Here is a 15,952-nt window from a genome sequence, read left to right on the forward strand (position 1 = left end):
TTAATTTTTTTTCTTGCTGCAATATTTCTTGTGAGAGTTTTGAAAGAGATTCTGAAATTTTGCATGACTGAGAATATCTTTATTTCAACTTTGCATTTAAATGAGAGCTTAGCTGGATGTATAATGCTTGTTTTAAAGTCTTTTTCCTTCAACACTCCACCTTGTGGTTGCATCCATTGTTTCTGTTGAGATATTGAATATTATGATGCTTTTTCCTTTGCCATTTTCCTTTGATGTTCATTTTCTCTCTTGAAGCTCTTAGCATTTTTCCTTTTTTTGCGATGCTATTAAATGTCAATAAAATACACTTAGGCCTTTTTTCCCTCTCACATATCCTTTTCAACATTCCTTGAGTCATTTCAGTCTCATATCTTTAATCTTTGTTTCCGAGAAATTTAATTTGTTGTTTCTCCAAACAGTCCTTCTCTCATTTTTTCCTCTGCTGCCAATACTCCAATTATATTGATGTTGACACTTTCCCCTCTACCTTCTGAGTTTCTTAACCTTTATCTTATTAATCTGTTTCTCATTTCTGACGTTGTCAGAGAGAATTTCTAAACCTGAGCTTTCAAAGCCCACTAATTAATTTTTCTGCTGTATTTTCCTTCCATTCATCTCCTCTGTAGCGTTTCTTATTTACGTGCTTTCATACGCAGTGACTCCATTTTCAGTCTTTTTTCATAACCGCTTGTTCCTGCTTAATGTTTCCAACATTCTCTCTTACTTCTTTGGGTACATTTTTTTATGTTTATGTTAAACGATTGTGTCTTTTTCCGCTCCATTAACCGTAATTCCTCTGTCACCGTGTGTTTAGCTTTTCTCCTTTTCTTACTCAGCACGTGTGCTCCTCAGATATCTCATTATGTTCGCCTGTGAACTCCTGACTGTAGGACGATCAGCTGCCCTGGTTGGCGGTAAGGATGAGGAGGAGGAATATCCAGGATCTGTGTGTGCCTCACTGAGAGGCTGGGCCGCGACGGTGGCTGTTCCTCTGGCTTTGTGATCTGGGTTCAAGAACCTCTGTCTGCACGACTTCCTCTGCTCCAAAGCCATAAAGCTCAGCAGCCCTCGTAGGCTGCTTGATAATTTGGTCCTCCTCTTGGTTCTAAGTATCAAGTGTCCTCTGAGCTCTAGGGTGCGTGTACTGAGGGTGGGGAAGGGTGGAGGTAGCGAGCATTAGCATGTGCTCAGGGGCAGGCCAGTCCATACCCACCTGTCGTCATTGGTTCCCTCTCTTCTGGCGCTGCCCTGCTGATAATGCACCACCTGCAGCGGGCGCCGGACTGGCTCTGCTGTTCTTTTGCTTCATCCAGGCCATCTGGGTGAGGGTGAGTCAAGCAGAGAGCTCCCCGTGAGCCTAAACCTGGTCTGCGATGCTTGGGCCTTTCAGCTCCAGGCTGCCATTTCTACATGACCCCACCGCCTTCTCTCTCCACAGCGGTTTCTCGTAATTTTCAATTTAGATCCTAGGAGCTCTCTAGTCTTCTCACTCCTCTGCCAGAAGCCCTATGCTGGCCTACAAGGGACCTTGTGCTAGGCTGTGAGTGACCATGTGATGTCTCCATTTATTTAAGTCACCATTATATCTCCCAGTATAGATTTGTAGTATTCATTTTAAAAGACACTCACAAGTGGGCTCACTTTTTGTCAATCAGCATCACAAAAATTATATCAACCACTTACACTTACATTGACAGTGCACCAATCATTGGTTTAGTAGGCTCACGTGTATTAATTCACTTACTCCTCATAACAACCCTATGAGGACGTTTTAATTTCTCTTTCACAAATGAAGAAACTAAGACACAGAAAGGTTAAGTTTAGGGTCAAGACTCTGATCTCTGAGTCTATGCTCTTAATCATTGACTGTAAATAGACTCTAAATTTCTTTTTAAAAAGCCCGACTCAATCCTAACACTGTTTCTCTCTCCAGAAGTTTTGCTTTCTTCCCCATCCCGTCTCATTACTTTAGTAAGCGTTATCCCGGTGGGAATATTACCCGAGTAGGTAGGTCTGTGGGTTCGTGTAGGTAAGAAGAGATTTTTCACGGAGATCCACCTTCAGAATCTTTATTCATATGATGAGATTTGTTAATGCAAAGGAAATTGGTGTATGGACTAAACTCCTGTGATTCCAGGGCAGAAACCCATTTGCAAATTGAGAATTTGTAGATGCTCACTTCCCAGGTAGAGAAGCCAGGAAAGATTTTAATTCCTCCTGAGAAAATGAGGCAGAGTGTGAGGCCCCCAACATTTGCTAGTGTTCTCTAAGAAGCTTCCTGCATCCCCTGAGATGCCCCGACAGCAGACAATCCTTCCTCAAGGTTGAAGTCAAGAAACAAGTCATCTGGCTGGCTTGCGTTTTTGCACATTTTCGAATTTGATGCATGCTAACTTTGGCAACCTTCTAAAAGGTATGGCCTGAGAATGAAGTTCCCCTTTTCAGTAGTGAGGGAAATACTGCATACACCAGATTTCCTAGTTCTCACACAGCCTGCAGATGGCCAAGTATGGATGAAACTGGATGCCCAGCCTGAGAAACACGCCCTGTTCCCTGAGCTGCCTTTGCACTGGGCTCTTAGCAGACCAAGCCCAGGTTTCTTTGGCCAGGAGCCCCTGAGCCAAAGGGGTTTTGTGCTGCTGGACATGGCTTTGGTCCATGGCTTCCCCAAAGTCACATCAGTGGATGCCCAGTTCCTTAGCTCCTAGGGGGCACTGGAAAAACACTTGAGAGTGAAAATTGCTTTTGGGTTTTGGCGATTCATTATTTCAAGATTGATTACTTTAATAATGACATTTGCATCAGTACCTTAGATGGACTTTATACTTTTTATCATGACCTGGCTGTATTTGAGAAAATTGAGAATCACAATACTATTCTTGGGTCAGTAACAGAACTGTGTACAGCCATGCAGAGACAGGGAAAGAAATTAAGCCGTGTGTATGTAACAGCATAAATATAAGTTTTGTAATCAGGAAAAAATATTAAAACAACAACACATGTATACGTATTTCTGGTAAGGTTAGATCACATTTATAGATATGCTGTCCTGTGGCCCCCCCAAATGCACACATACACTTTCACGTTATTGCTTCTACATAGTCCAAGGTTGCACTTTCTTTAAACTTTAGTTGCAAAAGGTTTTGGACCAGTGGGCTGCACCACTGACCACATTGGCCTACAAACTGTATCTTTCTTCTTTCTCTGGAAAGGTATCTACAGTAATTTGCTTACTGAAATACAGGCGAGGCAACGAGGGTAAAATACGCACTTACTGGTGTACACTCTCCTGTCTGCTTGCTATTTCATTATAGACGTGTGCCAATTTAGATTGGTTCCTGTCTTTTACGTGTCGTTCTGATTTTTAATTTTCATTCATTGTCTGTCGAGCATCCTTATACATTTGTTCAATTATTTCCTTAAACTATGTTCCTTAAAGAGGAACTAATGGGTCAAAGCTTGTGTAAAGTTTTAAAGCTGTTGGTACTTATGACTAGAATGGTTGAAACAATTTAAATTGCTATCAACACAACTGTGCTGGTATTCATATTTGTTTTAATTACATGTTAATTCTGCAATCTTTAATCAATATCAAATTCACGGTAACGTATGTGGATCGTGAATAAGGAGACTATATAATTATCATCCGAACCTTTAGGCCTTCGACAAACCTGTGGGAGTGAAAGGGGATGCTATTATAATTGCACTGAGATAACGGACACAAACCAGGACTTACCTGGGGAAAACTCTGCATACGCTCTTCCTATTAATAAAGCATAGTAATAACACAAACACCCATGCACCCACCTTGCAATTAAAGAACTAGAACATGACCTCTGCATCCTACCTGCATATTCCTTTCCTTTCCCCTCCCTGTCCTCAATTTTGTGTTTTTCATTCTAATGATTTAAAAACATATTATTCAATGAAAAATATATACGTATTCCCCAGACTCTTTCTTGTTTACTTTCCCTTGTTTCTGCGTTTCCTGAAAATGGTATCATTCTGTTTGTAATCTTTTGCCATTTGATTTTTCACACAATATCCCAGCTCGAAGATTTATCCAAGTTGTCTGTGTTGCTGTAGTTTATTCATTTTTATAGCTATATAATATTCCATTGTAAAAATTTATCATCCATTATTTATCCTTTCTCTTGTTGATGAGTTTTGTTGTTCTTTCAAGGTCTTTTTTGCTCTTACAAATCATGCTCTAGAAATATCCTTTTCTGCATCTCTGAATGCACAGGCCTCAGAGTGCGCTGGTTATGTCTGCAGTGTAGAATTGCGGACCACACGGTAAACAAATCTTCAACTGTACCAGAGAATGGACGATTATTTTCAAAGATGTTACATCATATTTTCCCACATTTTTGACTTAACTTTAGCATTACCCAAGATTTTCCCCCCCATCCTTCTTGAGGTATAATTGACATAAAAATTTTATACATTTAAGATGTACAACTTGATGTTTTGATATGCGTATACATTGTGAAATAATTGCCACAATCAAGCTTATGAACGTATCCATCACCTCACATAGTTACATTTCTTTTCTTTTTTTTTTTATGATGAGAACCTTAAGATTTACCCTCTTAGCAAATTTTAAGTATACAATGCAGCATTGTTAACCACAGTCACACCGCCTTACGTTAAAACTTACTCATCTTGCATGACTGAAACTGTTTCTGAAAGCTCGGTCTCTGATCTTGATGTCAATCCAAATAATGAGAACAGAGTCTTGGGAGGAAAAGGAAAGGCTTTACTTAGCCAGGCAGAGGGAGCAAAGCAAGGGCTGGTGCCCCCTAAATTGCTAGCTCCCTGTTAAGAAATGGCTAGGGGTTTTTACTTGGGGTTTTAGGTAGGGGAGGGGGACCGCAGCCTTCTTGGTCAGCATTTTCCCATCGGCTTGTGTCTGGGGCTGCTTCCAGTGGAGGAGACAAAGGATTTCTCAGATGAGCGTCCTTGGCTGTGTATCTCCATGGTGGAAGGTAGACTCTGACGTCAGGAAGCCAAGGAGTGGGGCCTGGGAAGCTTCAGTTTCTTGATATTCTCTGGACATTAGTTTCTCTGTGAAAGAACTTCAAGGTCCCGTGATTAGCCACAGCTTTAGTGGGAGCCCAGCATGAGGCCATCCGGCTTTAATAATTTGTAACTTCTACTTGGCTCCATAGATCAGGGAGTCAGAGGTTAAAGAAATAAGCATTTACCTATGAGTGGAACCAAAGACCCAGGGAACTAGGAATGCAGGTTTTTACTTTTAACCCCATACATGCCAGGTTCACTGTGGGGGAACCAATATCAGGGCGGATGGTAACCAAGAGCTGGTAACAAAACTTTGTACCCCTTGACCATCCTCTCCGCATTTCCCCCTCTCTCCAGCCCGGGACAACCACCATTCCACTCTCTGCTTCTGTGAGTTCGACTGTTTTAGATTTTACGTTTAAGCGAGATTCCGTGGTATCTGTCTTTTTGTATCTGGCTTATTTCACTTAGCAGAGTGTCTTCCAGTTTCCTCCACATTGTCACAAACATATTACCCAAGATTTTTATTGTTACCAGTCCTTCCTTCATAATTAATTACACGTGGACGTTTACCCCTAATTATTACTTTACTCGTATTTCATAAAATCTGATATGAAACAGTTTCATTATCATTCAGTTCTAGCTATTTTTAATTTTCCCTGTAATTTTTTCTTTGACCTACGAGTTACTTAGAAGTGTTCTAAATATCCAACATATGGAAATGTCATCTATTTTTGTTGCTGTCTGACTCAGCTGCGCTGCGGTAAGAAATATGGTCTCTATGTCACCCATTCTTTGAAATTTTTGAGAGTTACTTCACGGCCCAGAGGTGGTCTTTTTTTTGGTAAATATCACGTTTGCTTGACAAGAATAGCTATTTTCTTGATTTTTTAATTCAAGAATAATTGACCTACAATATTACAGTGGTTTCAGGTGTACAACATCATGACTGGACATTTGTATACATTGCACAGTGATCGCCACAATGTTTAGCTACCCTCTGTCGCCACACAAAGTTATTACCGTATTATTGACTATGGTCGTAACCCCATGGCTTATTTATTTTATCACTAGAAGTTTGCGTCTCTGGGTCCTCTTCACCCATTTCGCTGGCTCCTCAACCCCCTCCCTTCTGGCAACCCCCAATCTGTTCTCTGAGTCTATGAATCTGGTCTTGTTTTGTTTTGTTTGTTCGTTCGTTTTGTTTTTTAGATTCCACACATAAGAGAAATCATATGGCGTTTGTCTTTCTCTGTCTGGCTTATTTCACTTAGCAGAATACCCTCAAGAACGGCTATTTTTTAATTGTTGGGTGCAGAGTTCTAGTTAAGTCTGATAAATCAAAGTGTGTTTCAGATCTTCCCTAGCTCTAATTTTTTAAAAAATCTCCTGTAATGGTGGTGGGTTTGATGGTTTCTCCTGACTTGGACTCCAGACACCTAAGACGTGAATCTGTGTGCTCTGTGGCTGGTGCTGAGGTGCTGGGAGAATCAGAAGCTTCTTCAGCATGACCTGCGTGACCAGCATGACTGCAATGGCTCTGGAGGAGGGACAGCACCCTGCAGAATATCAGAGCTACAGGGCTCATTGTCTTCCGCCTAGCAGAGCAGGTCATCTCCCAACCACAGGTAAGGTCCACAGCCTTCTCGCTCCCAGGCTAGGTGTAAGCTAAGTCAGTCAGTTGATTGCTTATTCAACAAACACTACTGAGAGCGTGTGCTGTGTCAGGAGCTGGACTAGATGGTCCAGTCCCTCCCTCGCAGGCTCCTGGTCTGGTGGGAGTCATCCCAATGCCTGTCACAGGAAGAGCCTCAGGTTAAGACCTGGGCATTCATTATAGGAGCATGGGGTGGGGCACCCTTTCTTGCTGGGTGTCTTCACACCACAGTGAGAGGACCGTTCGCACCCAGGTGCACTGGCTGGATGCCAGGTCATCCTTTCAGATTTTAGCTTCTGGGACAATTTTGAGCCTCCGTATTTCCCCCTTCTCCATTCAAGTCTGTAGCAGACGCATTCTTTTCCGGTCTCAGGAGGTTGTGGCAGGCTGAAAAGCAGAAGTTGCTGCATAAACTTCCCTTCCTGGGTTTACATACGAAAGGTCAAGGCCTGGAAGCGGTTTTGAGGGGTCTTCTAGAGCAGAAGTTACACACTGGTGTTTGGTTGGACCCACCGCATGTGAAGACATTTTAAAATCAGTTGCCAACATTTGAAGACGGTTGATTTCATGTAAACGCAGGACCTCTTTGCTCACCTTGGAGCACCCGGATGGCTTGCTCTGCCCTGGTGCACTTCCCCGCGGTCCCCAACCGCTGTCTACGGATTATCGCGTGTTTCCGGGCGTTTTCTCAGTTTGTTTGGGGAAAGTGAAATATTTCTCCTACAAACGTTGCTATTAAGTGGTATAAAAATTTTAGAAGTCCACATGTTTCAGGGGAAGCAAGAGAGAGTGTGTTTCCTGGTGCAGGCAAAGACTGACTCAAAGTGTTTAATACCAAATAAAGTGTATCTGGGTGGAAGAATGGAACCCTAAGGCACCAAAAGGAAGAAAACTGCTTTTCTCGTGAACACCCTGCTCAATGCATGTCCATCGTTTACATGAGACTCAGAAGGAGAAAAGTGGCCAGGCTGAAGGGGCCCAGTAAGTGTCGGTGGCCACCAGGCCAACCTCACCACCTCTGTCCGGACGGCTGGACCTCAGCAGTGGGTGGCGCCCACACATGGAGGTCACAGCACAGTGTGAGGGGCATGGGTGGCCAGCTGATGGCCTGGGTTCAAAGCCCAGCTGAGGGGATTTGGGGGTGCCACAAGTGACTTGGTTTCTTCCTCTGTCATGGGAAGGCCCGTGCTAATACCTAACTCATAGGGTTGTGATGGGGGTCAAATACATGCCATATTCTAAGAGAGTGCCGGGCCCAGGGGAAGTGCTCAGTGAGCTAGTGTCTTTGGGATTTGGCCAAAGGAGCCCAAGAATGAAGTTGCATTTCTGCCAACTCAGTTCAGTGGGGCTCAACAGTTGTCAGTAAGTTGATTACATTTTAAAAAGTGACATTTCTTGCACACTTGAGGTGGTGGCTTGATGGTCAAGCAGATGTCAAGGAGAAGTAAAGAAACCTGGCCCCATATCTGCTGGTCGACCCGGTGTTGACAACCAAGAGTCCTCCAGTGTAGGGTACTTGACCTGGGGTCTGTGAATGTGGCTGGGAAAAAATCACATCTCTGTCCTGTGATCTGTAATAGAAGCCTAGCATTTCCTTCTACCGCGAGTACGGCCGACAAACCACAGTGGTGTCACCACACAGGTGACTTTATTCCTAGTAGGAACTGACGATGTTTTCATCCACATTCCAGTTGTTACAGATCACACTCAATATCCTTCACATTTATCACCACGTCAAGACTGTGGCAGTCATGTCACCTGCCATTAGATCTTGCTCTTTACTGTGTGGATAAAGAAGCACATATATTCTATGTCATGTCTGTTTTCTAAATATTTTGATAACTGTATTTCAATATAACTGATTTACTTTATAATCCATATGTACTTTATTTTGGGTCTTTAGAAGCATAATTCTGGGGGCTGGCTCCATGGCCAAGTGGTTAAAATTCTGTGTGTTCTACTGTGGTGGCCTGGGTTCATGAGTTTGGATCCCAGCTGCAGACCTGCTCCCCTCGTCAGCCTTGCAGTGGAGGCATCCCACATACGGAATAGAGCAAGATTGGCATGGATGTTAGCTCAGGGCCAATTTTCCTCAAGCAAAAAAAAGAGGAGGATTGGCAATGGGTGTTAGCTCAGGGCAAATCTTCCTCACAAAGACCAAACAAAAAACCCCTCCCCCAAAATCATGTAATTCTGAAAAGAGAGTCATAAGCCTCCCACTCTTGAAGGATCCGGGGCTGAAAAGAGTGACTGAGCTGCTCTGTGGGCTGGGGAGGGGGCTTCCTGTCCCTGGTTAAAGGCCATGGGTGCTACAGCAGGAGCCGGATGGCCAGGCCAACCACGTTCCCCCCTGAGACTTATGAGCCTGGGTTTTTGGGCAAGAATTTGTCCCGTGCTGTGTGGGGAGGATTACAGGAGATATTGCTGGGTTGTAACTAGGACCGCAGCACACCACAGTGAGCCCTCATTGGGGGCCAGCTCCCTTCCACCGCCCGGCAGAGGCCAGGACCACAGAGACTTCCCTCAGCCCTGCCCTCTGACGGGGCTGAGAGGAAGGGAGTAGCCTCCTGGCCGTGACAGTGACTTCCTTCCCCGTCACGTGGAGCTTGGCTCCTGTCCCCTGAACCTTGGGTCGCACAGCCGTCCGTGCCTGCTCTGCAAGGAGCCAGGAGTGGAGAGCCAGCATGAGCTTGGGGGCCAGGATGCTGAGAGCCTTCCTCCTTCTCCTGGGTAAGTCAGGGATGCAGAAATGGGGCAGACGCTGCTGTTCCGTGGCAGGGGCGTCGCAGTCGGGGGAAACTGGGGGAGTGTGAGCCCATCGGGGCTTGATCCCTAAAGTGCAGATATGTCCCTTTGGACAGACGGCTTTTCCCACTTTGGCCGAACAGTGAGCAATGCTCTTGTCTGTTTCGTTCTGGCTGCAACTGACAAATGCTTGTGGGCCTGGGGAAAACAGGAGGGATCGTGTGGCAGAGGTATCTTTGTTTTTTAAAGCCGTCTTTAATCCTGTGCATCAAAAGAAGGGAGAGACACAGAGGCAGAGACTAATAAAGTAGAGCCAGATAGAGAGGGAGAAACCTAAGTCTAGAGAAGCAGACAGAGAGGAAGAAATGAAGAAAGAGAGAGACGGAGGCCCAGAATGAGGGTTAGAAATATGCGTAGATAGAGACAGAGAAGGAAAGAGCCATGGAACTTCACAAAATCTCCTTTGACATCAATTGCTATTTCTTAAAAAGGCAATGGACGTCCCTCATCTACGCAAAGATACTTGTTCCCAGGACTTGCGCTGGGTCAAGACTCAAAGGCACTCATTGTGTTTAATCTTCTGTTTCCGGAGCAAAAGCTTGCATCCCATACATGGGTAAAGTGATTCCCACGGGCAAGACTCTGTCTGAAGCCTGCACCAAACCCAGGAGAGAACAAAGACCTTGGCCTCTGGGAGTTAGCATGTCAGACAGACGGACAGCCTGAACACCTATCAGTTTGCACGTGGAAATGGGTGCCTGACTGTGACAATGAGGGGATGGTAAGAACAGGATGTGCAGGACAGATAATGCAAAGCGTGCCCAGCAAAGTGGCAGAAGGTGGCCGAAGTTCTGACCCTTGTTTCTGCTCTTGACCTGTCTAGGTATACAAACCAGTCTGTCCTGGGGGATAAAGGAAGTTACATTTAAGAAATCCAATGAAAAGCGTGCAGATTATACAAACACACAATTCATTGAAGAATTACAAACAACGAGCCTAGAAAATGCTCAGGTTCACAAGTAAAAGAAATAATCACACCGAACATTTTTGAGTGCTTCTGCTGTGCCGCCTACTCTGCTGAACACATCGCATTTGCTCCTCCAGTCCCCACGATAATTCCACGGCGTAGGTTCCATTATTATCTGCATCTTATGGATGAGATCTTAATTACTTGGCCAAGGTGTCACAGCTAGTTAGCACTTTCAGGTTTTAGTAGTACAGATAGTAGTGGTAGGAGTGGGTGTCTGGCTCTAAACCCTCTGAATGCTAATCTTACTCTGCTATTTACCAGCCCCGAGAGCGTGGGCAGGTCATTCATTCTGGCTGCGCTCAGTTTTCTCATCTGTAACTTGGGGATCATGGTGGCACCTACTACACAGGGCTGTTGAGAGAATTCAGTCTGTTATCACATTTACAGCATGGAGCCAGCATCTGAGATGAGGCGAGACTCACTTTGGATATTCAGGTGCTAATTGATCTGATCTTCTCAAAAAGCCATTTGGCAATAGGTAGTAAAATGTAAGCTGTTTGCAACCTTCTACCCAGAAATCCCACCTTCAGGAACTTATCCTAATGCAATAATAAGGTAAAAGCCCCCCCCCACCAAATATTTAAGAGGAAGTTATTGACCAATGCTGACCACAGTGGAAACCAGAAACAAGTGATGATCAGGTGGAATCTGGCTAAATCAGTTATGTTCTGTTCCAATGACATCCAATATGTTTAAATGAAAGACAAAACTTTCTCAGAACTGACATGGACAGAAGAGAAGTGACAAAGTGACGGTTATAATGTTACCGTTGTATAGTTATAGTTACATTTTGCATGTGTTCACTGACCTATCCAAAAATCGATGGAAGGCAATACAGCAAATGATGAATAGTATCCATTTACTCTTTTCAGAAAATGGGATGGTGAGGCATCTTTTAGTTTCTGTATATGGAAATTTTTCGTGGTAATCATACATATTGTTAATTCCAATAAATAAATTTCTATGAATGAAAATAACATGACAGCCTGTTAAAAGCTGTAGGAAAAAATTGGGCTTTTCCTTTATGGGCTGGTAAAAGGGACTGGGGACATATCTAGTATAACTTACTAATGGATGGCTTATGAGGGTGGGTGACCAGGTTAGCAGTCACCCCAGGGTGTATACGAGAACTGTGTGCGAAAGGGCTCTCGGGAAGACGGTGGGAGCAGATTGCCACCTTGTCCCCCAGGTGATGTCCAGGCTCACATGGGACCCCGGAAAGCAAGGCCAGGTCCACTATTTCCCATATACAGAGTAGTTGGAAAGTTTTTGAAAAACAAGATTTTGAATATTTTAAGAATACTTTTAAAAACTGAGATTAATGTAACAAACATTCATGGACTCAACACCCTGAATTAACACTTGAAAAATTTGTGGGTGTTTTTAGATATATTATTTCAAAGTAGATGGATAAATCGACATATCCATCGAAGAAACAGAACATGAGAGATGGAGACAGAGCTCTTTGGCGCCCCTCCTCTGTCCTGTGTTCCTCCCCTCCTCTCCAGAAGAAACAGCACTCCTGCTTTCACTGGGCTTCCTTCCTGTGTTGCTTTCTAGGTGTTAAAAACTTGACGTGCATGCCACCACAACGTACTTAAAATGCTCCATTATCTACCCATTCTGATCATATGAATCAGACCAATTCATCCCAACTACCTCTACGATTCTGTTGAAACGCTGTATCAGGATTTAGTTATCCATTCCTGTACTGATGGAATTTAGGTTGTTGCTAACTTTTTGCATGACCACCGATGCTGCAATGACCCTTCTCAGTCCTGTCTCCCGGCACCCACATGCAACTGTTTTGGTGGAGACACACCTGGAAGAGTTGCTGTGTCACAGGCATGCATGATTCTCCTCTTATTGGATATTGCCAAACTGTTCGCCATCAGCGAGGCCTGGACTTATGTCCCCCTACAGGTTCACTAATGCTCAATATTGTTAGGCTTCTCATTTTTTGCCAATCAGGGATGCAGAATACCATCTCCAAGTTTTTAGGTTCTGTGTTCCTGGTTACTAGTGAGAATAACCATTTTCCCTCTGTTTATCAGACAACCAGCTTTCTTTTGCTGTAAATTTCCTGTTATTTACTTTTTGTCCAAATTTTATTAGGTTATTGGTCTTTTATATATTTTTTCGGGGTATTCCTTATTCGCCTGTGTCAAGCGTTGCAAATATCTTCTCTCAGTATGTTGCTTATCTTTTATCTTTGTGGCCTCCTTTGTTCTGCAGAAGTCTCTAAATGCGATACAATCATATTTATCAGTCTTTTCCTTTTTGTGTGTTTGGTTTTTCTGTTTTGTGTAAGAAACTTAAAAAAATTGTTTTTTACTTTAAAGTGGCTGCATTTTTCATGATTAGGTCTTTTATTTGCAATTTATTTTTGTGTATGACCTAAAGAAAGGATCTAACTTTAGTTTTGTCCATATGGAACATCAATTGTCCTGATATCATTTATTTAATAATCTTTCCTTTCTCCCCTGCTTTGCAATGCTTCATCTATTCTGTATCCACTGCATCTATGTTCGAACTGTTAATGGGTTTCCTATTCTGTGCCATTTTTTGGAATCACCTATATTTGAGTCATATTGTACTGTTCTATTTATTATAGTTCACGCCTCTTCATAACTTGTAGGTAAGATTCCTTTTCCTTCACCTTCTTCTTCGGTCTTAGTCTCATCTTGGCTCCTTGAAAGCATCATAAAAGCCCGCTTCCCAAGAGCTGATTCTGGGCATGGTGCCGCTCTTTGCTCTTCCACGCGGACCTCATTCATTTCTCACAAACAGCCCACGAGGTAGATGCTCTTATCATCATGCCCATTTCACAGATGAGCAAACTGAGGCACAGAGTGATAAAGTAGCTACCAGAGGCCACGTAGCAGGTAAATAGGAATGCTGGGATTCAGATGGAAGCATTTGGATGCCCCGAAGCTACATTTTTAGCCCTAACACCAAAATGCCTCTCGGTCGAGAATACAAAGTGCTGGCATCATGGAAAATCTGCTAAGACTTTTTAAATTGTCCTCTCAAAATAATTTCAAACTTAAAGAAAAGTTGCAAGAGTAAGAACAGCACAAAGAAAACCCATGTGGGTTAGCGAATTCTTAAACAAATCACCTCATTTGTTTTATCATAAGCCATCTGTTTATTTATCTATCTATCCAGAGAGAGGTCTTTTTTCTGAGCCACTTGAGAGTAAGTTGTAGACATCATGTTTTTTTTTAAACCCCTAGATATGTTAGTTTGTATTTCTTAGAAACAGAGATAATCTCTTACACGACCACAGCACAGTTATCAACTTCAGGAAGTTTGTCACTGACACAATGATTTCACGTAGTCTACTGATTGTAGTCTGGTATTTTCAGGTAACCTGCCATTGCCCTTTGCAGTCCAGCAAAGGAGCCAGTGGAGGGTCAGGTATTGTATTTGGTAACCGTGTCTCTTTAGCTTTCTTTAATCTGGAACATCCCACAACCTCTGTTTGTCTTTTATGGCGTTGATACTGTAGAAACCTCCATCCCCTTTTTTTCACAGAACATTCCTCATTTGGGGGCTTGCCTGATATCCTAAGATTAGATTCTGGTTATTCATTCCCCACCAGAAAACTACATAACTCATTTCGTGTCCTTCCCTGGGTTCCGCATTTGGAGGTGCAGGATATCCATCTGAGAAAGGCTGATGTACATTTTTTGTTTTTTGTTTTTTTGAGGAAGATTGGCCCTGAGCTAACATCCTTGCCCATCTTCCTCTATTTTATATGCGGGACGCCTGCCACAGCATGGCGTGATAAGCGGTGCTGTGTCTGCGCCTGGGATCCGAACCTGTGAACTCCAGGCCGCTGAAGAGGAGGGCGCGAACTTAACCACTATGCCACTGGGCCAGCCCCAAGGCTGATGTACTTTTGACATAATGATAAAAGACTTTCAACCAGGCTTTGGATTACGGTTGTCACAATTCTAAATGTATTATTCGCCTCTTAACTACCAACTGATCAATATTTTTAAATTTTGCTAAAATATTGCTCTAAGAATAGCTATTGAAAACATCTGGTGAAATTTCTAGGCATTTTATTAGAGGCTTGCACATTCCTTTTTAAAAAGCTGCCATATAAAATATTCCTATGGACTCTAATTCCAACCAAAATGTCAGCCATCTGTCTCCATTTTAATTCTCTTGGAAAGCACTGCTGAAATCTATGTATTATTATAATCATGATAATAAAAAAATACAATATCACTTTAATTACATTCCAGTGCCTAAACCATTCTTCATTGGAGGAGCCAGAGCTATCGAAGACAGCAGAGGCTTCTTTTCTCCTTAATTTATAATGAAAAGATGGCAGAGGCCGGGGTAAAGAGAATTAAATTCGTTTTTATCTTACAAGTCAAACTCATCACTTTATTCCTTGGCTCTTGGTCCCTGAGATCTTTGTAAAAATCTTCCCTGACAGCTTTTCCCCTGTTCCGGATTGCTGCCAACACAATGGTTCAGAGTCACGTGGTGTGTGGATTCCAGTGAGAAAGAATTCTTGATGTATCCGTTTTCTTTTGCTGTGTAATAAATTACCACAAATGTAGCAAAAGAAAACAAACACACCAGGGTCTCTCAGAAAGTAAACAGAGGGTACAGGAAGAGGGTAAGACCCCAGGAAGGCTAGGAGAAATTTCCTGAGACAGCAAGAATTTGCTTTGCGACTTTCACCACTTTTCTAACTGGATTGTTTGCTTTTTTAAATTTTACTATTGAATTTCAAGAGTCTTTAAGATATTCTGGATATGAGTCCTTTGTCAAATACGTGATCTGTAAATATTTCCTCCCAGTCTCCAGCTTGTCCTTTCATGTTATTCACAGTGTCTTTCGTGGAACAAAAGTATTTATTTTTAATTGTCTAATTTACTGGGTTTTTTTTTCATTTATGGAGACTTCTTTTGATATCATGTCTGGGAAGTTTCACCAAGCCCCGAGTCTCCAAGATTTTGTCTTATGTTTTCTCCTAAAAGTTGCCTCTTTTTATATTTTACGTTTAAATCTATGATCCATTTTGAGTTCATTTACGAATTTAGATCAAGGTCCTTTTTTTTTTGTGCCTATGGGTGTTCAATTTTTCCAGCACAATTGGTTGAAAAAATTACCCTTCTTCTATTGAATTGATTTTGCTCCCTTGCCAAAAATCAGTTAGTCATATAATTTCTGGGTTATCTTTTCTTTTCCATTGATGTCAGTGTCTGTCCCTCTGCCGATACCACACAGTCATGACTTCTGTAGGCATATAAGTTTCATGATGGTAGAGTGATCCCCCTTACTTTAAAAAAAAAAAGTTTTTAGCAATTCTAGTTCCTTTACATTTCCACGTAAAATTTAGAATAATCTTATCTATATCTACAAAAAATCTTGCTGGGATTCTGATAAGAATTACGTTAAGTATAGAGATCAATTTGGGAAAATTTGACATCTTTATTACGTTGAGTTTTCCATGAACTGGGTATGTGTTTCCA

At 42.6% G+C, this 15,952-nt stretch overlaps 1 protein-coding gene across 7 annotated transcripts in view; it reads left to right on the forward strand.

Annotated features, from left to right (window-relative positions):
* TMEM273 (transmembrane protein 273) overlaps nucleotides 1–15,952 on the forward strand; it is a 75,189-nt gene that overhangs the window by 32,742 nt on the left and 26,495 nt on the right. For 4 of the 7 annotated variants that reach the window (XM_070264890.1, XM_070264895.1, XM_070264897.1 and 1 more), the window contains exon 2: nucleotides 6,458–6,650. In XM_070264890.1, coding sequence (XP_070120991.1) covers nucleotides 6,530–6,650 — 121 coding nt within the window. In that variant the 5' untranslated portion in view covers nucleotides 6,458–6,529. Of the gene's footprint in view, nucleotides 1–6,457; nucleotides 6,651–9,085; nucleotides 9,410–15,952 lie in introns of those variants that run through there. The other 3 variants (XM_023648194.2, XM_005602720.4, XM_070264948.1) reach the window with 3 other exon arrangements.

The sequence above is a fragment of the Equus caballus genome, chromosome 1, assembly GCF_041296265.1.
Source record: "Equus caballus isolate H_3958 breed thoroughbred chromosome 1, TB-T2T, whole genome shotgun sequence".
NCBI lineage: Eukaryota > Metazoa > Chordata > Mammalia > Perissodactyla > Equidae > Equus > Equus caballus.